At 43.9% G+C, this 22477-nt stretch overlaps 2 protein-coding genes across 4 annotated transcripts; one reads left to right on the forward strand and one right to left on the reverse strand.

The window, feature by feature from the left end:
* The first annotated feature begins 2221 nt into the window (after positions 1 to 2221).
* Positions 2222 to 7144, forward strand: LOC115195809 (zinc finger CCHC domain-containing protein 10). The gene is made up of 7 exons (XM_029756086.1): positions 2222 to 2453; positions 2803 to 3067; positions 3167 to 3304; positions 3447 to 3508; positions 3628 to 3723; positions 3831 to 3923; positions 5656 to 7144. The coding sequence occupies exons 1-7, from the start codon at positions 2451 to 2453 to the stop codon at positions 5704 to 5706; spliced, it is 708 nt and encodes a 235-aa protein (XP_029611946.1). The 5' UTR covers positions 2222 to 2450; the 3' UTR covers positions 5707 to 7144.
* Positions 7145 to 7270: 126 nt separating this feature from the next.
* Positions 7271 to 17869, reverse strand: LOC115195818 (protein RD3). 3 transcript variants are annotated; one of them, XM_029756105.1, is made up of 4 exons: positions 17673 to 17869; positions 17277 to 17346; positions 10166 to 10487; positions 7271 to 8163 (listed from the first exon to the last, which is right to left on the reverse strand). In XM_029756105.1, exons 3-4 carry the CDS (start codon positions 10456 to 10458, stop codon positions 7806 to 7808), a joined length of 651 nt encoding a protein of 216 aa, XP_029611965.1. In that variant the 5' UTR covers positions 10459 to 10487; positions 17277 to 17346; positions 17673 to 17869; the 3' UTR covers positions 7271 to 7805. The 3 variants fall into 3 exon arrangements, with proteins under 3 accessions (XP_029611965.1, XP_029611956.1, XP_029611974.1); XM_029756096.1 differs by lacking the exon at positions 17673 to 17869 and having other exon boundaries at positions 17277 to 17496; XM_029756114.1 differs by lacking the exon at positions 17673 to 17869 and having other exon boundaries at positions 10166 to 10492; positions 17277 to 17496.
* Positions 17870 to 22477: the final 4608 nt, after the last annotated feature.

The raw sequence follows: 22477 nt of genomic DNA on the forward strand, positions 1-22477 counted from the left end.
CCCCTCCCTCAGAATAGCCTCAATTTGTTGGGTCATGGACTCTACAAGGTGTCGAAAGCGTTCCACAGGGATGCTGGCCCATGTTGACTCCAATGCTGCTTGACCCCAAAGGTTTCGATGGGGTTGAGGTCAGGGCTCTGTGCAGGCCAGTTAAGTTTTTCCACACCAATCTCGACAAACCACTTCTGTATGGACCTCGCTTTGTGCACGGGGGTATTGTTATGCTGAAACAGGAATGTGCCTTCCCCAAAATGTTGCCACAAAGTTGGAAGCACAGAATCGTCTAGAATGTCATTGTATGCTGTAGCGTTAAGATTTTCCTTCACTGGAACTAAGGGCCTTAGCCCGAACCATGAACAGCCCCAGACCATTATTCCTCCTCCACCAAACTTTACAGTTGGCACTATGCATTTGGGCAGGTAGCGTTCTCCTGGCATCCGCCAAACCCAGATTCATCTGTCGGACTGCCAGATGGGGAAGCGTGATTCTCGTTTCCACTACTCCAGAGTCCAATGGAGTAGTGGAACCCCTCCAGCCAATGTGTGGCATTGCACATGGTGTTTTAAGGCTTGTGTGTGGCTGCTCGGCCATGGAAAAAACATTAATGAAGTTCCCGTCGAGCAGTTATTGTGCTGATGTTGCTTCCAGAGGCAGTTTGGAACTCGGTAGTGAGTGTTGCAACCGAGGACAGATGATTTTTACGAGCTACGCACTTCAACACTTGGCGGTGATGTTCTGTGAGCTTGTGTGGCCTACCACTTTGCGGCTGAGCCGTTGTTGCACCTATATATTTCCACTTCACAATAACAGCACTTACAATTGACCGGGGAAGCTTCTAGCAGGGCAGAAATTTCACGAACTGACTTGTTGGAAAATTGGCATCCTATGACGTTGCCACGTTGAAAGTCACTGAGCTCTTCAGTACGGGCCATTGTACTTCCAATGTTTGTCTATGAAAATTGCATCGCTGTGTGCTCGATGTTATAAACCTATCAGCAATGGGTGGCTGAAATAGCCTAATCCACTAATTTGAAGGGGTGTCCACCTACTTTTGGCCATGTAGTGTAGCTAGATAAGTAGTGCATTTGGCTGATGTAGTAGCCTATGTGTGATTTAGATGTAATGCTTAGAACACCAGCAGGCAAAACTTTTTTTTAAAAATGCTTGATATGACAAACTTTTTTGTTACAGAAAATGAATATGTATTACATTTTTGTTAATGTATAAATATTTATACTGTAATTTATGAATATGGTTTTATACAATATCTTTGACATGAATCTTTGACATGATTCCATTGCATTATCACCATCAACATTCTTTTCACAATCAGAAAGTTGGGAGGCTAGTAGAAGGTGATGGAGTGTTGTACATTTTCAAGGGCCAAGACCCATGCACTAAGTGGGCTTTCAAGACATTCGGAGCTCTAGAAAGATGCCAGTTCCGACGATGACCATTCAAAACGAATTTTCCCAGTCGGAGCTCGTTTTTTTCATAGTTTCCAGTTGTGGTGAACTAATGCATCGTTCAAAACTACTGAGAACTCAGAACTGGGAACTCGGGCATTTCCGACTTCCGACTTCAGTGCGTTCAAAACAGCTGGGAACTCAAAAAAAACGAGCTCCGATTGGGAAAAATCGATTTGAATAGTCATCCAACTCGGAATTCCAACTCGGGAACTCTGGCCTCTTTCTAGATCTCCGACTTTCCAACTTGAAGATCACTGACGTCATGATTTGACCTCATATTTTTCCCGAGTTCCCAGTTGTTTTGAACACCGCAACACTGAAGTTGGAAGTCTGAGATTTCCGAGTTCTCAGTTCCCAGTTGTTTTGAACATGGCATAATGATTCTTCATCTTTTGATCACATTCACCGCAATTTGTCAGTGGATGACACGTCCGATGACTTGGCACGCAACCATTGGTTGTTGCGTCTCCTCGCCTAGCTATGGAACGCGCTCCCAAATTCCATGATTTATTATGAGTTTGTTATTTTTAAGAAACTTATTTTTTGAGAAATATTAAATAGACTATGAGAGGTCAGGTTTATTCTGTATGAGGAGCATCAAATATGTCACTGAATTATTTTGTGTATTCAGGACTCGTGTATCCTATTAGAGATAGGTATTTTCTCTCTTTTTGTTTGAATTATTACCTTGCTGCCAAGCCATCAAAAGCAAAAATAACGTGTCCGCAACGAGGTGTAAAAATGTTGTGGTGTTCCTTTAATAAATTAACGGTGCATTGTGGGATGTAAAATGGCTCCATGGTGTTGTCAGCAAACTAGCCAACCAGTCAACTCTTACAGCCATAACGTTACATTTACAAATGAGTACCGTCGATGAAGCATTGCTATTAATTGCTGAATAGTAGTATAGAGAATATAGCTTTGAGAATCAACAACTTTTATTGCATTCATCTCTTTTTTTTCGTCGAGACAACAGTCACCATGGTAAGTACCTAGCAAGCTAGCTACCTAGCCTTCTTCACTTCCGTTAACGTTATATGCAACTTGATATTATAGATGAGCGCTAACGTTAGCTAGCTAGCTAACTTGTCAATGCATTTAGTAAGCCACCTTGCCGAAATTCACCAGTGTCGATCTGATGGTTGACAACCGGAGAGAGTTATCGCCAACTGTATCCTAACGCCAATCTGCATGAACGGCTACGCTAACTAATTTAGCCTACTGATCTGCTGCTCTGTCTGGGTTTTTAAACTCGGACGAGCTTATGATAGAGGTTTGGGCTCACAATGCGAACAGACTTACAAGGCGTTCTCCTTTACTTTATTTTTGTTAGTCTGCCAATGTAGACAAAGTGAGAAGTCAGTCCAGCACAAGAAGAGATGATAGAAGAAGTACTGAGTCCTCCACAAGAAGAGATTACATTAGAAGAGATGGCAAAAGAAGTACAGAGACTGCCAGAAGAAGAGATGACAAAAGAAATACTGAGACTGCCAGAAGAAGCGATGACCGAAGAAGTACTGAGACTGCCACAAGAAGAGATGACCGAAGAAGTACTGAGACCGCCATAAGAAGAGATGACAGAAGAACAACAAGTACAGGTAATTGAATGGTCTGTGGTGATAACTTATCAGCTGATATCACATGTGTGTGCCTACCTTGAAGTCAAAGTCATGTGCTTCTGTATTTTTCTATTGAAGGGAAAGAAAAAATTAAAAGGAAAAGCCGCAGTAGATCGTCATCTTCCTCCTCATCCAGCTCATCCTCGTCATCGGGATCCTCTTCGTCATCCTCATCCCGCTCCTCGTCTGGCAGTAGGAGTAGTTCGAGCAGCAGTGGTGAGTGTGCCAGTACATGTACCGTAGTTGTTAAGATGCAAATGTATCTGAAATATTGTCTATTTTATTTATATAAATATACAAATAGCAGTTAAAGCCTGATGAACAGTGTCTCAGTTAGATTTTGCAATCTCCTTTCTAGATTCCCACAGCAAGTCCAGAAAGAATTCTAAGAAAAGGAAAAAGGAAAAACAACTCAAAAAGGTAAATATTCATTCGTTTTCAGTAGCTACTTATTTTGTTGGTGTAGTCTGTACCTTGTTAGATATCAAATGGCAATTTTAAGATATTTAAAATATGCTCTGTTTACACTGTTTTAATAGAAAGGGAAAAGGGAGAAAAAGCTTAAACGGAAGAAGGACAAGAAAATGAAGACGGAGGAGGAAAGCGCTGGACCTGGACCTATTCAGATATCCAAGGTAGAAAACATTTATGGGGCTATTTATCCTAAAGGAAGTGCGCTACAGCCATACCTGTAGTTTGAAGCTGTCTGAAAGCTGTCATTTTGAAATGAATTGTCTTTCAGTATTTAAAAGAGAGAAAGAGAAAAAGCAAGTTCAGCATGATTTCAGGAAAGAAGATAAAAATGAAATTGAAGAAGTCAAAGAAAGACAAGCTGGTGAGTATGCCATGACTGTTTTTACTTGCAATGATTGTGGTATGTGAAGGTTGTTTACCTACCTGAGTTGATTTCACTGATTAAGTCGACTCGCTCTTGATGCTAGAGTCTGCTAAACGTGTGTATGTATGTATGTATGTATGTATGTATGTATGTATGTATGTATGCATGCATGCATGCATGCATACATACAATACCAGTCAAAAGTTTGGACACCTACTCATTCATGGGTTCTTTATTTTTACCATTTTCTACATTGTAGAATAGAAATAACACATATGGAATCATGTAGCAAGCAGAAAAGTGTTAAATGTAAAATTGATTTATTTGTTTTTCAAAGTAGCCACCCTTTGCTTGACGTCAGCTTTGCACACTCTTGGCATTCTCTCAACCAGCTTCACCTGGATTGCTTTTCAAACTGTCTTGAAGGAGTTCCCACATATGCTGAGCACTTGTTGGCTGCTTTTCCTTCACTCTGCGGTCCAACTCATCCCAAACCATCTCAGTTGGGTGGAGGTTGGTTGATTGTGAAGGCCAGGTCATCTGATGCAGCACTCCATCACTCTCCTTCTTGGTGAAATAGCCCTTAGACAGCCTAGAGGTGTGTTGGGTCATTGTTGTGATAAAAATAAACGATAGTTCCACTAAGCGTAAACCAAATGGGATGGCGTATCGCTGCAGAATGCTGTGGTAGTCATGCTGGTTAACCTTGAATTCTAAATACATCAGACAGTGTCACCAGCAAAGCACCATCACACCACCTCCTCCATGCTTGACGATGACAACCACACATGCGGAGATCATCCGTTCACCAACTCTGCATCTCACAAAGACATGGCGGTTGGAACCAAAAATGTCAAATTTGGACTCATCAAACCAAAGAACAGATTTCCACTGGTCTAATGTCCATTGCTTATGTTTCTTGGCCCCAACAAGTCTCTTTTCTTCTTGGTGTCCTTTAGTAGTGGTTTCTTTGCAGAAATTCGACTATGAAGACCTGATTTCACGCAGCCTCTAAACAGTTGATGTTGAGATGTCTGTTACTTGAACTCTGAAGCATTTATTTGGGCTCTAATTTCTGAGGCTGGTAACTCTAATGAACTTATCCTCTGCAGAGAAGGTAACTCTGGGTCTTCCTTTTCTGTGGCAATCCTCGTAACAGCCAGTTTCATCAGTGGTTGATGGTTTTTGCGACTGCACTTGAAGAAACTTTCAAAGTTCTTGACAGTTTCCTGATTGACTGACCTTCATGTCTTAAAGTAATGATGGACTGTTGTTTCACTTTGCATATTTGAGCTGTTCTTGCCACAATATGGACTTGGTCTTTTACCAAATAGGGCTATCTTCTGTATACCACCCCTACCTTGTCACGACACAACTGATTGGCTCAAATGCATTAAGAAGGAAAGAAATTCCACAAATTAACTTTTAACAAGGCACATGTGTTAATTAAAATGCATTCCAGGTGACTACCTCATGAAGCTCGTTGAGAGAATGCAAAGCTGTCATCAAGGCAAATGGTGGCTACTTTGTAAAATCTCAAATATAAAATATTTTTTGATTTATTAACACTTGTTTTGGTTACTACATGATTCCGTATGTGTTATTTCATAATTTTGATGTCTTCTTTATTATTTTTAAATGTAGATAATAGTAAAAATAAAGAAAAACCCTTGAATGAGTAGGTGTCAACTTTTGACAGATTTTTGTGTGTGTTTATTGTTTTCAACAGAGAGACAAGAATCGCGCAGAACTGCTTGAATTCCTCAACTCCACGTTGTAATGCATGGACCGTCACCGTTAGTTGCGTTCCAGAATCTTCCACTTTTTTCCAGAACAGAACTCAGGGAAAGAACCCATGTGATAAAGCTCTGAAAGAAAATCAATTTTTAGGTTTGTTATTATCACAGGAAGAGATTGGGGATATGGCCCATGTTGTTTGAAAATGTCAGTAAAAGCCATGTCTCGGAATTTGACTTGTATCTCTTGTAGAAAAAATGTGCTTTCACTTGGTTGCCGGCGCCTTTCTGCAGACTATTTGTAACTGATGTCTGTATTTTGATTTTTAGAACTGTAATTTTTACTATAATATTGAAGGAGCCAGTCGCTGACTTTTTGTCTGTATGTTTGCTAAGCAAGATAGTGTTGATGTGGTGGAATTTACTGTCATCCGCAAAGATCTTAGTGATGAACAACCTACCCGAGTTCAAATTGTATTTGTTTTCTTTGGGATTGATCAAAGGTGTAATCTGCTGTTGCTAAATCAATCTTTAAATTTAAATGAATGATATACCCATTTATTCTCAAAGAATATAACTTACAGATGCCTAACTGTCGTACCCCACCAGGACCCAAAATATAAGCTTGTTTTAAATGTAAACAAACACTATATAGCCTTAAAACATAGTTTTAACCATTTGGATGTCATGGATGGTAAGTCCTTGTTTTCATAGCTCTGTCCATGAGTTTAAGAGTTGTCCAATTCCTCCAGCCCCATAGCTGAGCTATGTACCTAATCAATGGTGGGGTGTCTGCTTTGTTATTGTTTCGAACTGCAGATTTCCCCCTTTAAGCATGCCTGGCACAATGGAACACAAGGAAAAGTGCCAACTCTACATTTTTCACTCCAGGCAGGCTCAAAGTATTTGAAATCAAATACTATTTGAACCCAGATGTGATGAACAAAGAGATTTGTGTAAGCTTCATTGTAGTGTAATCTGTCAAATAAAACAACAGTCTGGCATTGCATTGTTTGATTATCTATGTATTAAAGAACGGCCAAAACTGTCCTTCAGCTAACTCTTGGCCGTATCCCCTGGAATTTTATTTCTTGAATGGTTGGTGTTTAAGACGTCTATATTTGATATATTAAATATCAGAGAGTCGTCTATAGAATGTACAAATCTGAGACCCGTAACTGGATGTCATCCCATGTAATACTATATAAATCAAATGTATTTTGGATGAGCGTTATATTTTGTGAAGGCAACTTGATTTGTGACAGTCCACCCAATACAACAGCTCTTTTCTCAACAGCAATAAACTGCTGCTGTTATACTCTACAGTAGTGATGTGCAATGTTCCGATACAAAATCCATTCCCTTTGTGTGTGAATTATTGCTGCCATTGTGAAACTGTTGTGAGACAATTTTCTTGGACACAGTAAATAGCCCAGGCTCCTGGATATTAGTTGCTATGCAATAAAACAGTGCCTATATACTTACCACTTAGAAAATGTGGATTTTCTGCTTTTCTCTTGAGAAAATGCCATAAGAAGGTGATGGGCTTTCAAAATATTTGCACAGAAATAAGTCAATAGCAATAAAGTAAGACTGACAACACAGACGTGAATCAAGATGCGCTGTATTCCAACTGTAAAGAATTAGATCGATACAATTTCATGCTAAACATAGTGTAATAGAGCAGTCAGTGATAATTATTTCTTTAGCTATAAAACGGTCTAAAGATGTTTTTATCACTTCCCTTTTACAGTTCTAAAAATGTCACAGAACTTCTTGTTAATTGCTTTTAATGTAAGTCTCATTGGTTAATTTGTTTTAAGTATAAATAGTTACCAAGTATTAAGTTGAAAAGGCACTGAAAATGTCTAATTTACCAGACAAAGATTTCAATAACACTACAGCAAATAAGGTGTCTGACAATCTCATTGTGAAATATTCTAAGCATAGCTCCCCAGTCAAAAGCATTCAATAGGGATGACCCCATACTGCCAAAGGAGAGGATGGGAGAGATGTCTCCTATTTCTCCCCATTCTTGTGCAAAGCAGACTGGGCAGGTTCCGGGGGGATTATTATAGGCTACATCTCACTAGCTTCTCTCCATCCCCCACTGAACCACAACACTGTCTTGTGGATCCCCAGCTCAGATGGCCTTGGTAGTGTAAAGCCCTTTGTGTCTGAAGTCAGGCATGCTCCTAACCCTCTGGGCCCTGTCAGCCCTCTCTTCCAGTGCCTTCTCCACGTCTTCTGAGACCGTCTTCAGCTCGCCCTCCCCCCTGGTCGAGGTCAGGCCCACGGTGCTGCCAAAGGGGTTGATTTTGATGCGCGACTTGAAGTTCATGAGAGACATGCTCATGGCCCGCTTGTTGTTCCACTGGCGCGAGAGCCGCTGTGCCTCCTGCTCCTCCCTCAGGCGGTCCAGGGCCTCAAGGATGACAGAGCGGAAAAGGACCGACACCTCCTGCATCTCTGGCTCGTTCTCAGTCACCACCTGGCGGAACCTGGACGTCAGGTAGGGAAAAGGGAAAGAGAGAGAAGTCACATCAGTCTCAGCTGGCCAGGGTTCAAATCCGGGTATCTTGCACACCACAATACTTTTTAAGCCCACTGAGCTAAAGCCTAGGCATTGATACAAGGAGCCAACACAAGTCTTCAGGTCTCAGGCACTCATCACGCGAGCATGCTGCCCAACCACCCCCAATACACATGCATCTGGATTGATGGATGTTTCATCTGTGGATTTTAAAATGGTACAAACCAAGAGACCTTTAGCCACCCGCTATAATCAATAGCTTTGTTTCACTTTGCCTGGTTATAGTTTCAGGGGAAAAACTGTGTGCGCATCCACTTTTACTAATGGAGGGGTCAAAGGAGCGCACATTTGAAACGTGTGGGAAGGGGATGAGCGCGGGCTATTCCACTCACCAGCTTATACCATTCTCACTGTACCACCACAACATGTGCTATCACAAATGCACTAGAAAAACATTTCATCCAAAAAAGACTATTATATAGGTAACTGCCAAAATAAAGGAAACACCAACAATAAGTGTTTTAGTAGGGTGGTAATAGGGCGTTAGGCCACCACGAGCCGCCAGATAAGCTTCAATGCGCCTTGGCATAGAAGTGTCTGGAACTAAATTGAGGGATGCGACACCATTCTTCAACGAGAAATTCCATCATTTGCTGTTTTGTTGATGGTGGTGGAAAATGCTTTCTCAGGCACAGCTCCAGAATCTCCCATAATTGTTCAATTGGGTTGAGATCTGGTGACTGAGACACACGCACACACAAACACACACCCTTTAAACCCCTTATGCTACTCTGCAACCCATCTTTCAAAGTCATTGAGATCTCTACTTCTAGCCATGGAAGCCAAAATAATGGGCAACTGGGCATTTTTATACATGACTATAAGCATGATGGGATGTTAATTGCTTAATAAACTCAGAAAACCACACCTGTATTGAAGCATGTGCTTCCATATACTTTGCATCCCGAATTTACTAAAGTGTTTCCTTTATTTTGGCAGACCTGTATATCGGAAGAGATTCTCTCTGCTTTTCCCTATGCTTTTGTGACATCAGTGCTCTCGAGTCCCTTGCCCATCAGCCAGTATAGCAGGTAGATAGCTAATGATGGCCCCTCTGTCTGCATGAACAGCAGGGCAGGGGGAGAGACAGGAAGGCCTGCCAACTAAAGCCACTTACTCCCCTCAAGACAAGGCTGATAAGTTCTTAGGATGCCTTTAAATAGACCAGCCCCCACCGGCCCTTTACTCCTGTTGATTTGGCCGATTGGCCTCCAGTGTTTTCTGTTCTCTCCACCAACTCACTCTCTCTCTGCTTTTTCAATATTAATGTTGTTACATTTTCTCTCAACAGAAGGAAAATCACCATCAACTATCTTAACTCTATCTCAACAGCTACTGTACGTTATACTGCATGTCATATATTTTTCACAATGGTCCAGGAATAATGATCCTCTGCACATGTATAAAACCAGTGGGAGTTGATTTACCAGAAACCACATCTCATTCCCCAATGGGCTTCCTTCCAGTACCTGTGGTTAATATTCAATTATCACCTGACTGAGCCCTCGGATAACACCTAGGTCAGTACCACCTTTCCACATATGGATCAACTAGCACCAACTAACAATTAGTGCAAGACACCTGAGACAACCAATCGATAGCTTCCCATTTCCCAATTTGAACTGTTTTGTGCTGAGCAGGGCAGTGTTAATTTGGCATCAAATGGACTAAATGGATGGGACTACCTAGAGTTATTAAATAAGAAATGCTCACTTAAGTTTTCCATTGCATGCCCTACTGAACACAACTTTGGTCAGAGGGTTGGTTCAGGGAGTAAGAGGGTAATCGATCATGAGAACACCATCGAATCAATGGAGGTCAAGGGTTGGATAGATAACTTGACCAGAAGGCCAGTGTAGATTTTGGGGTTAAGTAAAGAAACAACTAAGGTCAAGACAAGGGTTCTTCACCTCAGTATGACGGTTCCACAGTAGGATGGATGCACCTTGGAGCACAGGTCCTCCAGGCCCAGCCTCTCGCCAGCCGACACATCGTATGTGTTGCGTGGCGTGTTGACCAGCCAGGTGTAGTCCACGCCTGTCTGAAGGCGCCGATACTCGTTGTCCCTCTCACGCTGCATCCTCTCTGCCTCCTTCAGCTGCCAGCTGAGCTCTAGCATCAGGGTGTCTGTGACCACGTCAGATGGGTCCCGCCGTGGACTCCGGTAGTTCGGCTCGCTGCTCCAACCGAACCACGATGCCATCCCCGCTGTCGCCTTGTCCCCCTTTTACCCTGTGCTTGCATGGGAGGAACCAGAGCGTAAGAAGAGAACATGGCATGATTCAGTACATGGCATACAGTGCATTTGGGAAGTATTCAGACCCCTTGACTTTTTCCACATTTTGTTACGTTTCAGCCTTATTCTAAAATGTATGAAAAAAAAAGTAAATGTCATTAATCTACACACGATACCCCGTAATGACAAAGCGAAAAACGGAAATACCTTGTATAAATAAGTATTCAGACTCTTTGCTATAAGACTTGAAATTGTGCTCAGGTGCATCCTGTTTCCATTGATCATCCTTGAGATGTTTCTACAACTGGGTTGAAGTCCACCTGTGGTAAATTCAATTGGTTGGACATGATTTGAAAAGGCACACACATTTCTATATAAGGTCCCACAGTTGACAGTGCATGTCAGAGCTAAAACCAAGCCATGAGGTCAAAGGAATTGGCCGTAGACCTCCGAGACAGGATTGTGTCGAGGCACAGATCTGGGGAAGGGTACCAGAACATTTCTGCAGCATTGAAGGACCCCAAGAACACAGTGGCCCCCATCATTCTTAAATGGAAGAAGTTTGGAATCACCAAGACTCTTCCTAGAGCTGGCCGCCCGGCCAAACTGAGCAATCGGGGGAGAAGGCCCTGACAGAAGGCTCTGACAGAGCTCCAGAGTTCCTCTGTGGAGATGGGAGAACCTTCCAGAAGGACAGCCATCTTTGCAGCACTCCACCAATCAGGTCTTTATGGTAGACTGGCCAGACAGAAGCCACTCCTCAGTAAAAGGCACATGACAGCCTGCATGGAGGACTCTCAGACCATGAGAAACAAGATGGTCTGGTCTGATGAAACCAAGATTGAACGCTTAGGTGCAAATACCAAGCGCAATGTCTGGAGGAAACCTGGCACCATCCCTACGGTGAAGCATGGCGGTGGCAGCATCATGCCGTGGGGATGTTTTTCAGCGGCAGGGACTATTAGACAGTCAGAATTGAGGGAAAGACGAACGGAGCAAAGTACAGAGATCCTTGATGAAATCCTGCTCTGGAGCGTTCAGGACCTCAGACTGGGGCGAAGGTTCACCTTCCAACAGGACAACGACCCTAAGCACACAGCCAAGACAACGCAGGAGTGGCTTCGGGACAAGTCTCTGAATGTCCTTGAGTGGCCCAGCCAGAGTCCGGACTTGAACCCGATCGAACATCTCTGGAGACCTGAAAAAAGCTGTGCAGCGACGCTCCCCATCCAACCTGACAGAGCTTGTGAGGATATGCAGAGAAAAATGGGAGAAACTCCCCAAATACAGGTATGCCTAGCTTGTAACATCATGCCCAAGAAGACTTGAGACTGTAATCGCTGCTAAAGGTGCTTCAACAAAGTACTGTCTAAAGGGTTTGAATAGTTATGTAAATGTGATATTTCCGTTTTTTACATTTTTTTATAAATTAGCAAAAATGTCTAAAATCATTGTTTGCTTCGTTATGATGATGTATTGTGTGTAGATTGATGAGGTTAAAAAACAATTTTTTACAATTTAGAATAAGGCTATAACGTAACAACATTTTGACAAAGTCAAGGGGCTTGAATACTTTCTGAATGCACTGTAATTCTTTGCCCCCTCACCAAAAGAAAAGTATACTGCGTTTGCTACATTGTGGTATGGATTGTTTGTCTGAAAGGGTTGCTTTTGTGCAATGACGTTTTCTCAGTATACTGTATCTTTGATGAACCAGGTCAACTAAATGGAAATGGCACTGTACTAAAATACATTGCATCATTTTAATCTTAATCTTATAATCTTACATTTTGTATACGAGAGGATTGTTAGTAATTTCATGATATCTCTGGATGGATTGGGTGAATGTCTAGATAGTCTGTTTAGCCTAGGTTGCAATCACATCAATGTTACCCATGGGAGGTACAGGTACTGTGTGTACCTCGCTAGCTAATGGCGGTTTTTCGACAACAGTTTGGAGGCTGTCTCCCCCGGACAGGCTGTTATCACAGATAAAAAAAAATCCCCAAAGGGGAACAACACAGAGATAGTTGTCTCTCACACGCACCCACTCCTGTTATTTAGGTGTCTGTACAAGCCAAATCCCTTAATATCCCTTCACATCCACTATCATTGTGATTGTGTTCCAAATGGCACCCTATTCCCTACATAGTGCACTACTTCATGGATCAATCACAACTAAAGTTGCTTACTTCCAATTCATGTCAAACTCTTCAGGGTTGCCATGTCCATTAAAACTGAGGAGGCCGGGTTATACATTTGTACAATGAAAATACATAAGGTATTGTTTGTTATACGCATAATTAATCGAAAGACAATGAATTTGGCCATCAGTGCTATTTCAAAAAAAGTATGTGCACTGTGTTGGCTTAATATTTTCTTCTAATTTTAGGGGGGGGGATTTTGATAACAACGTATATTTTGTATGTTTGTGTTGGTTTTGTATTGTAAATCATGTAGATTAAGAGTGTGTTTACAAACATATGCTTCAGGGGCGTATTGGACAGAGAGAGACAGCATGAGATAAATCCAACTATGTACACTGAACAAAAATATAAACGCAACATGTAAAGTGTTGGTCCCATATCTCATGAGCTGAAATAAAAGATCCCAGAAGTTTTCCATTCGCACAAAAAGCTTATTTCTCTCAAATTCTGTGCACACATTTGTTTACATCCGTGATGGCGAGCATTTCTCCTTTGCCAAGATAATCCATTCACCTGACAGGTGTGGCATATAAAGAAGCTGATTACACAGAATGATCCTTTAACAGGTGCACCATGTGCTGGGGACAATAAAAGGCCACTTTGAAATGTGCAGTTTTGTCACACAACACAATGCCACAGATGTCTCAAGTTTTGAGGGAGTGTGCAATTGACATGCTGACTGCAGGAATGTCCACCAGAGCTGTTGCCAGAGAATTCAATGTTCATTTCTCTACCATAAGCCGCCTCGAGCGTCGTTATAGAGAATTAGGCAGTTACGTCCAACCGGTCTCACAACCGCAGACCACGTATGTGGCGTCGTGTGGGCTAGGGGTTTGCTGATGTCAACATTGTGAACAGAGTGGTGGCGGTGGGGTTATGGTATGGGCAGTCATAAGCTATGGACAGACAACAAATACAATTGCATTTTATCGATGGCAGTTTGAATGCACAGATCTACTGTGACGAGATCCTGAGGCCCATTGTCGTGCCATTCATCCGCCGGCATCACTTCATGGTTCAGCATGATAATGCCCAACCCCATGTCGCAAGGATCTATACATAATTCCTGGAAGGTGAAAATGCCCCAGTTCTTCCATGGCCTGCATACACACCAGACATGTCACCCATTGAGCATGTTTGGGATGCTCTGGATCGACATGTACGACAGCATGTTATCCAACAGCATGTTATCCAACAATATCCAGGAACTTAGCACAGCCATTGAAGTGTGGGACAACATACCACAGGCCACAATCAACAGCCTGATCAACTCTCTGCAAAGGAGATGTGTCGCGCTGCATGAGGCGAATGGTGGTCACACCAGATGACTGGTTTTCTGACAGATGCAGATCTGTATTCCTATATGTATGTGAAATCCATAGATCAAATCAAATCAAATGTATTTATATAGCCCTTCTTACATCAGCTGATATCTCAAAGTGCTGTACTGAAACCCAGCCTAAAACCCCAAACAGCAAGCAATGCAGGTGTAGAAGCACAGTGGCTAGGAAAAACTCCCTAGAAAGGCCAAAACCTAGGAAGAAACCTAGAGAGGAACCAGGCTATGAGGGGTGGCCAGTCCTCTTCTGGCTGTGCCGGGTGGAGATTATAACAGTCCATGGCCAAGATGTTCAAATGTTCATAAATGACCAGCGTGGTCAAATAATAATAATCATAGTAGTTGTCGAGGGTGCAACAAGTCAGTAACACAAGAGTAAGTGTCAGTTGGCTTTTTCATAGCCGATCTTTGAGAGTATCTCTACCGCTCCTGCTGTCTCTAGAGAGTTGAAAAAAGCAGGTCTGGGACAGGTAGCACGTCCGGTGAACAGGTCAGGGTTCCAGCAGGTCTGGGACAGCAGGTCTGGGACAGGTAGCACGTCCGGTGAACAGGTCCTAATGAATTTATTTCAATTGACTGATTTACTTATATGAACTGTAACTAAGTAAAATCTTTGAAATTGCTGCATTTTGCATTTATATTTCTGTTCCTTATATATAAACCCTGGATTACTGATGCTATGTATTGGCCATTGAGAGGCTTTGAAGCCACCGGTTGACCATATTGGCACTCCCCAGTAGGAACAGTCCTCCATAGGAATGAATGGAATTTTACAGTATTTCAATCAAAGTATTTTTGTTGTTGTAGTGGGGAGAGTAATATTAGTCATCTCAAAAAATTATACTTTAAGGAAAATGTTTTTATATATTTAAAAAATATATATTTCTATGTTTAGCTCACATAATATAATTTAAAGGTGCAATATGCAGAAATCATTCTGCCATTTCCTAGTTGCTAAAGTTTGAATAGTTCACCTTATTTCAATTTATGTGACAAAACAAGTAGTCACTGCGTAGAGAATCATTGTACCATCTAAACTGCTGTGAAATATATACTGCTCAAAAAATAAAGGGAACACTAAAATAACACATCCTAGATCTGAATGAATGAAATAATCTTATTAAATACTTTTTTCTTTACATAGTTGAATGTGCTGACAACAAAATCACACAAAAATAATCAATGGAAATCCAATTTATCAACCATGGAGGTCTGGATTTGGAGTCACACTCAAAATTAAAGTAGAAAACCACACTACAGGCTGATCCAACTTTGATGTAATGTCCTTAAAACAAGTCAAAATGAGGCTCAGTAGTGTGTGTGGCCTCCACGGGCCTGTATGACCTCCCTACAACGCCTGGGCATGCTCCTGATGAGGTGGCGGATGGTCTCCTGAGGGATCTCCTCCCAGACCTGGACAAAAGCATCCGCCAACTCCTGGACAGTCTGTGGTGCAACGTGGCGTTGGTGGATGGAGCGAGACATGATGTCCCAGATGTGCTCAATTGGATTCAGGTCTGGGGAACGGGCGGGCCAGTCCATAGCATCAATGCCTTCCTCTTGCAGGAACTGCTGACACACTCCAGCCACATGAGGTCTAGCATTGTCTTGCATTAGGAGGAACCCAGGGCCAATCGCACCAGCAAATGGTCTCACAAGGGGTCTGAGGATCTCATCTCGGTACCTAATGGCAGTCAGGATTACCTCTGGCGAGCACATGGAGGGCTGTGCGGCCCCCCAAAGAAATGCCACCCCACACCATGACTGACCCACCGCCAAACCGGTCATGCTGGAGGATGTTGCAGGCAGCAGAACGTTCTCCACGGCGTCTCCAGACTCTGTCACGTCTGTCACATGTGCTCAGTGTGAACCTGCTTCATCTGTGAAGAGCACAGGGCGCCAGTGGCGAATTTGCCAATCTTGGTGTTCTCTGGCAAATGCCAAATGTCCTGCACGGTGTTGGGCTGTAAGCACAACCCCCACCTGTGGACGTCGGGCCCTCATACCACCCTCATGGAGTCTGATTCTGACCGTTTGAGCAGACACATGCACATTTGTGGCCTGCTGGAGGTCATTTTGCAGGGCTCTGGCAGTGCTTCTCCTGCTCCTCCTTGCACAAATGCGGAGGTAGCGGTCCTGCTGCTGGGTTGTTGCCCTCCTACGGCCTCCTCCATGTCTCCTGATGTACTGGCCTGTCTCCTGGTAGCGCCTCCATGCTCTGGACACTACGCTGACAGACACAGCAAACCTTCTTGACACAGCTCGCATTGATGTGCCATCCTGGATGAGCTGCACTACCTGAGCCACTTGTGTGGGTTGTAGACTGCGCCTCATGCTACCACTAGAGTGAAAGCACCGCCAGCATTCAAAAGTGACCAAAACATCAGCAAGGAAGCATAAGAACTGAGAAGTGGTCTGTGGTCACCACCTGCCGAACCACTCCTTTATTGGGGGTGTCTTGCTAATTGCCTATAATTTCCACCTGTTGTCTATTCCATTTGCACAACAGCACGTGAAAAGTATTGTCAATCAGTGTTGCTTCCTAAGTGGACAGTTTGATTTCACAGAAGTGTGATTGACTTGTAGTTACATTGTGTTGTTTAAGTGTTCCCTTTATTTTTTTGAGCAGTGTATTTTCCATAACCACAAATATTGTATTTTCAGTTGTTTGAAGCTGGTGTACAAAACCAAAAGTAAAATACTCAAAAGCGAAACATACGAATGAGAAGCATAGAAATAGCACACATAGAACATATCTACCTGGTGCTTACATGCCTCATTCGTCCTGATCTTTACACTCATAAGATCTGATCAAAATCGGTTCACAATGTCTCTTTTAATCGTCTACACCTGTTTGAAAATGTGGGCACTCTCAGAATGTGAACATGATCCGGACACAGGTTGCATGTCAGCACCAGCTATAAACACGGCTAATAATGTACTAATTAGCTCAAACACATGGAATTTTCTAGTTAATTGGCTTCCCTGTTATTTAATTGTCATGCAAAAGTAGGTAGGTGTTATTAGATTTAAGGTTAAAGATGTTCTCGTCTAATGTATTGTGCTTCTTTCTCAGACAGGAAATTCACACAACAAATACATTTATGTGACTATATTTCCCACTTTTAACACCCTGACTACCAGAAATCTCACTTGACACACAGTATTGTAGTCCATAGTGCTACTACAAATTTCTCCTTGAACTAAAACAAAGCATTGTATGAATAAACACTGCTTACCTGAACTCTTGTTAGTCTCGGGACCTATAGCAGGAGGTGAATTCACAGTGGAGTGAATATATGATAAGTCCTTGGACCAAAAGACAGATGTAGAGAGAGAGATAAATGTTGGTGAAAGACGTATTTCTGTCGGTCGCACGGGACTCTGATACTTCACAAGCAGGAGGGGGATTATCTGAGCACACACACTCTTAATCGGTCTTATACAGTAACCCCCACCCCTTTCTCTCTCACACACACACACACACACACACACACACACACACACACACACACACACACACACACACACACACACACACACACACATACACACACACACACACACACACACACACACACACACACACACACACACACACACACACACACACACACACACACACACACACACACCTCTCCCGGGAAGCCTGGCCTGTTGTTTCTTGTTCCAGGAGGTTGGGGGCACTGTCTCAAAGGGAAACAGCGGATCACAGCTCCTGATGAGGTGCTTGATGAAGCCTCTTACGACTCCCTGTTGCCATAGCGATGCTCCTAAGCCTATTTGGCCTCAATAAGCTCTATCAGCTGAGAGGGAGGCAGAGAGATAAAAGGAGGGGGGAAGAGAGAGAGATGACATGACAAGACAGCTTACTGATGGGTCGACCCAGACGCCTTTTAATAGCCCCTCGGAAGACTACAGTGCCCATTTTTGGCACTGGTAATTACTGATAATATGTTTACATTACTTATTTTAATAATCTCCCACCATTTTATAAGTCAGAACAAAAAAAAAGACAGTTAGGCTACTGAGGCTTCTCTGAATATACGCCTCTCTGGCTCTTTCCAGTGGTTGGCTGCATCATTACAATACAAAAAAATCAGCTCATTGCTATGTCACGTCAAAGGGGCTGTCCTTAGAAAAGCTGCTCTCAGTGGACTTGATTGGGACACAGACATCGCTGGATTCCTATTTTTTAACCTTTATTTAACTAGGCAAGTCAGTTAAGAACAAAAGCTTATGTACAATGACAGCCTACCCCGGCCAAGCCCTAACCTGGACAATGCTGGGCCAGTTGTGCACCGACCTATGGGACTCCCAATCACGGCCGGTTGTGATACAGCTTGGAATCAAACCAGGTCTGTAGTGACACCTCTAGCACTGACATGCAGTGCCTTAGACCACTGCGCCACTCGGGAACTCTTTTGAGTAGGGGGTTTTAAATATAGGACTTGAAATCTTTTCTATGAACTATTCAGGCAGGAGAAGCTGGGTCCCATGCTGCTGATTAACATTGTGCACTGGACGGATAAAGATAACAATTACATTTTATGGCAAAACTAGCTATTCTCTCATGGAAATTGAAATGCTTTAATAGTCATATCAAACATTCCAGCTGTCTTGATTTTCTAGCAAGAAGCCATATTGATATAGCAAAGTTCCAAGAAACACACCTGCTCCAAAAGGACGCACATACAATTGAGAACTATTTGCACAAATTGTCTGCTTTTTCATCAGCCCCAAACAAAACTAAGGGTATAATCATAACAATACATAAGAAACTCAAAATCACCATCCTTACTAAAGGCTAAGACCAAGAAGGCAAAATCACTTTCCTTAAATGTATCCAAAATGGAAAGAAAATTGCCTTTTATGTGTATGCTCAGAATTCATGTGGTCCTGTGTTTTTTTATTCTCTTAACAGCATATTTTTGAGTGAACTGAATTCCAACTGGTTTTTGGGACAGACATGAATGCTGTTTTGGACATGCGGGACAAATCTAATAAGACCAACTACAATCCACAGGCAACTAAGGCTCTCCAACATATACTCTCTGATTACAACCGCATTGATGCCTGGCAAACTCATAACCCTTATGCCAGAGTACACTTTCTATTCTATTTAACCTTTATTTAACCAGGCAAGTCAGTTAAGAACAAATTCTTATTTTACAATGACGTCCTACCCCGGCCAAACCCTCCCCTAACCCGGACGACGCTGGGAAGGCTTTCCACTAGATGTTGGAACATTGCTGTGGGCACTTACTTCCATTCAGCCACAAGAGCTTAGTGAGGTCTGGCACTGATGTTGGGCGATTAGGCCTGGCTCACAGTCGGCGTTCCAATTCATCCGTAAGGAGTTCGATGGGGTTGAGGTCAGGGCTCTGTGCAGGCCAGTCAAGTTCTTCCACACCGATCTCAACAAACTATTTCTGTATGAACGTCGCTTTGTGCATGGGGGCATTGTCATGCTGAAACAGAAAAGGGCCTTCCCCAAACTGTTGCCACAAAGATGGAAGCACAGAAGCCATGGATTACAGGCAACATTTGCATTGAGCTAAAGGGTAGAGCTGCCGCTTTCAAGGAGCAGGACTCTAACCTGTAAGCTTACAAGAAATCCTGCGATACCCTCCAACGAACCATCAAACAGGCAAAGCGTAAAAAATACAGGGCTAACATTGAATCGTACTACACCGGCTCCGACACTCGTCGGATGTGGCAGGGCTTGCAAACTATTACAGACTACAAAGGAAAGCGCAGCCGCGAGCTGCCCAGTGACACGAGCATACCAGACGAGCTAAAGTACTTCTACGCTCGCTTCGAAGCAAGTAACACTGAAGCATGCATGAGATCATCAGCTGTTCCGGACGACAGTGTGATCACGCTCTCCGTAGCCGATGTGAGTAAGACCTTTAAACAGGTCAACATTCACAAGGCCACAGGGCCAGACGGATTACCAGGACGAGTACGCCGAGCATGTGCTGACCAACTGGCAGGTGTCTGCAATGACATTTTCAACCTGTCCCTGACTGAGTCTGTTTCAAGTAGACGACCAAAGTCCCTGTGCCCAGGAACACTAAGGTAACCTGCATAAATGACTACCGACCCATAGCACTCATGTTGGTAGCCATGAAGTGCTTTGAAAGGCTGGTCATGGCTCACCAACACCATTATCCCAGAAACGCTAGACCCACTCCAATTTGCATACCGCCCCAACAGATCCACAGATGATCCATTGCACTCAACACTGCCCTTTCCCACCTGGACAAATGGAACACCTATGTGAGAATGCTATTAATTGACTACAGCTCAGCGTTCAACACCATAGTGCCCTCAAAACTCATCACTAAGCTAAGGACCCTTGGACTAAACACCTCCCTCTGCAACTGGATCCTGGACTTCCTGACGGGTAGGTAACAACACATTCGCTGCGCTGATCCTCAACACGGGGGCCCCTCAGGGGTGCGTGCTCATTCCCCTCCTGTACTCACTGTTCACTTATGACTGCATGGCTAGGCACGATAAGTTTGCAGATGACACAACAGTGGTAGGCCGGATCACCAACAACAGTGATGAGACAGCCTATAGGGAGGAGGTCAGAGACCTGGCAGTGTGGTGCCAGGACAACAACCTCTCCCTCAACTTGATCAAGACAAAGGAGATTATTGTGGACCACAGGAAAAGGAGGACCGAGCACGCCCCCATTCTCATCGATGGGGCTGCAGTGGTTTAGGTTGAGAGCTTCAAGTTCCTTGGTGTCCACATTACTAACAAACTATCATGGTCCAAGCACACTAAGACAGTTGTGAAGAGGGCACGACAAAGCCAATTCCCCATCAGATTCTCTACAGCTGCACCATCGAGAGCATCCTGGTTGCATCACTACCTGGTATGGCAACTGCTTGGCTTTTGCATTTACATTTACATTTTTACATTTACGTCATTTAGCAGACGCTCTTATCCAGAGCGACTTACAAGTTGGTGCATTCACCTTAAGATATCCAGTGGATATCCATCCACTTTACAATAGTACATCTTTATCTTTTTTTTGGGGGGGGGGGTTAGAAGGATTACTATATCCTATCCCAGGTATTCCTTAAAGAGGTGGGGTTTCAGGTGTCTACAGAAGGTGGTGATTGACTCCGCTGTCCTGGCGTCGTGAGGGAGCTTGTTCCACCATTGGGGTGCCAGAGCAGCGAACAGTTTTGACTGGGCTGAGCGGGAACTGTGCTTCCGCAGAGGTAGGGGGGCCAGCAGGCCAGAGGTGGATGAACGCAGTGCCCTTGTTTGGGTGTAGGGCCTGATCGGAGCCTGAAGGTACGGAGGTGCCATTCCCCTCACAGCTCCGTAGGCAAGCACCATGGTCTTGTAGCAGATGCGAGCTTCAACTGGAAGCCAGTGGAGTGTGCGGAGGAGCGGGGTGACGTGAGAGAACTTAGGAAGGTTGAACACCAGACGGGCTACGGCGTTCTGGATGAGTTGTAGGGGTTTAATGGCACAGGCAGGGAGCCCCGCCAACAGGGAGTTGCAGTAATCCAGACGGGAGATGACAAGTGCCTGGATTAGGACCTGCGCCGCTTCCTGTGTGAGGCAGGAGCTCTGCGAATGTTGTATAGCATGAACCTACAGGATCGGGTCACCGTCTTGATGTTAGCGGAGAACGACAGGGTGTTGTCCAGGGTCACGCCGAGGCTCTTAGCACTCTGGGAGGAGGACACAATGGAGTTGCCCACCGTGATGGCGAGATCATGGAAAGGGCAGTCCTTCCCCGGGAGGAAGAGCAGCTCCGTCTTGCCGAGGTTCAACTTGAGGTGGTGATCCGTCATCCACACTGATATGTCTGCCAGACATGCAGAGATGCGATTCACCACCTGGTTATCAGAAGGGGGAAAGGAGAAGATGAATTGTGTGTCGTCTGCATAGCAATGATAGGAGAGACCATGTGAGGATATGACAGAGCCAAGTGACTTGGTGTATAGCAAGAATAGGAGAGGGCCTAGAACTGAGCCCTGGGGGACACCAGTGGTGAGAGCATGTGGTGCGGAGACGGATTCTCGCCACGCCACCCGGTAGCCGCGCCGGAGATACCCAACTCGGAGAGGGTGGAGAGGAGGGTCTGATGGTTCACAGTATCAAAGGCAGCAGATAGGTCTAGAAGGATGAGAGCAGAGGAGAGAGAGTTAGCTTTAGCAGTGCGGAGAGCCTCCGTGACACAGAGAAGAGCAGTCTCAGTTGAATGACCAGCCTTGAAACCTGACTGATTTGGATCGAGAAGGTCATTCTGAGAGAGATAGCAGGAGAGCTTGCCAAGGACGGCACGTTCAAGAGTTTTGGAGAGAAAAGAAAGAAGGGATACTGGTCTGTAGTTGTTGACATCGGAGGGATCGAGTGTAGGTTTGTTGAGAAGGGGTGCAACTCTCGCTCTCTTGAAGACGGAAGG

This window comes from Salmo trutta, chromosome 1 (assembly GCF_901001165.1).
Source record: "Salmo trutta chromosome 1, fSalTru1.1, whole genome shotgun sequence".
Taxonomy (NCBI): domain Eukaryota; kingdom Metazoa; phylum Chordata; class Actinopteri; order Salmoniformes; family Salmonidae; genus Salmo; species Salmo trutta.

Excerpts from the sequence above, each read along its gene's own strand:
- LOC115195818 (XM_029756105.1), bottom strand. The coding sequence starts at position 10,458 with ATGGCATCGTGGTTCGGTTGGAGCAGCGAGCCGAACTACCGGAGTCCA. Across the intron at positions 8,164-10,165 it reads TGTGGAACCGTCATACTGAG|GTTCCGCCAGGTGGTGACTG; the intron begins GTGAAGAACCCT and ends CCTGACGTCCAG.
- LOC115195809 (XM_029756086.1), top strand. Across the intron at positions 3,305-3,446 it reads GAGTAGTTCGAGCAGCAGTG|ATTCCCACAGCAAGTCCAGA; the intron begins GTGAGTGTGCCA and ends TCTCCTTTCTAG. Across the intron at positions 3,924-5,655 it reads AGTCAAAGAAAGACAAGCTG|AGAGACAAGAATCGCGCAGA; the intron begins GTGAGTATGCCA and ends TGTTTTCAACAG.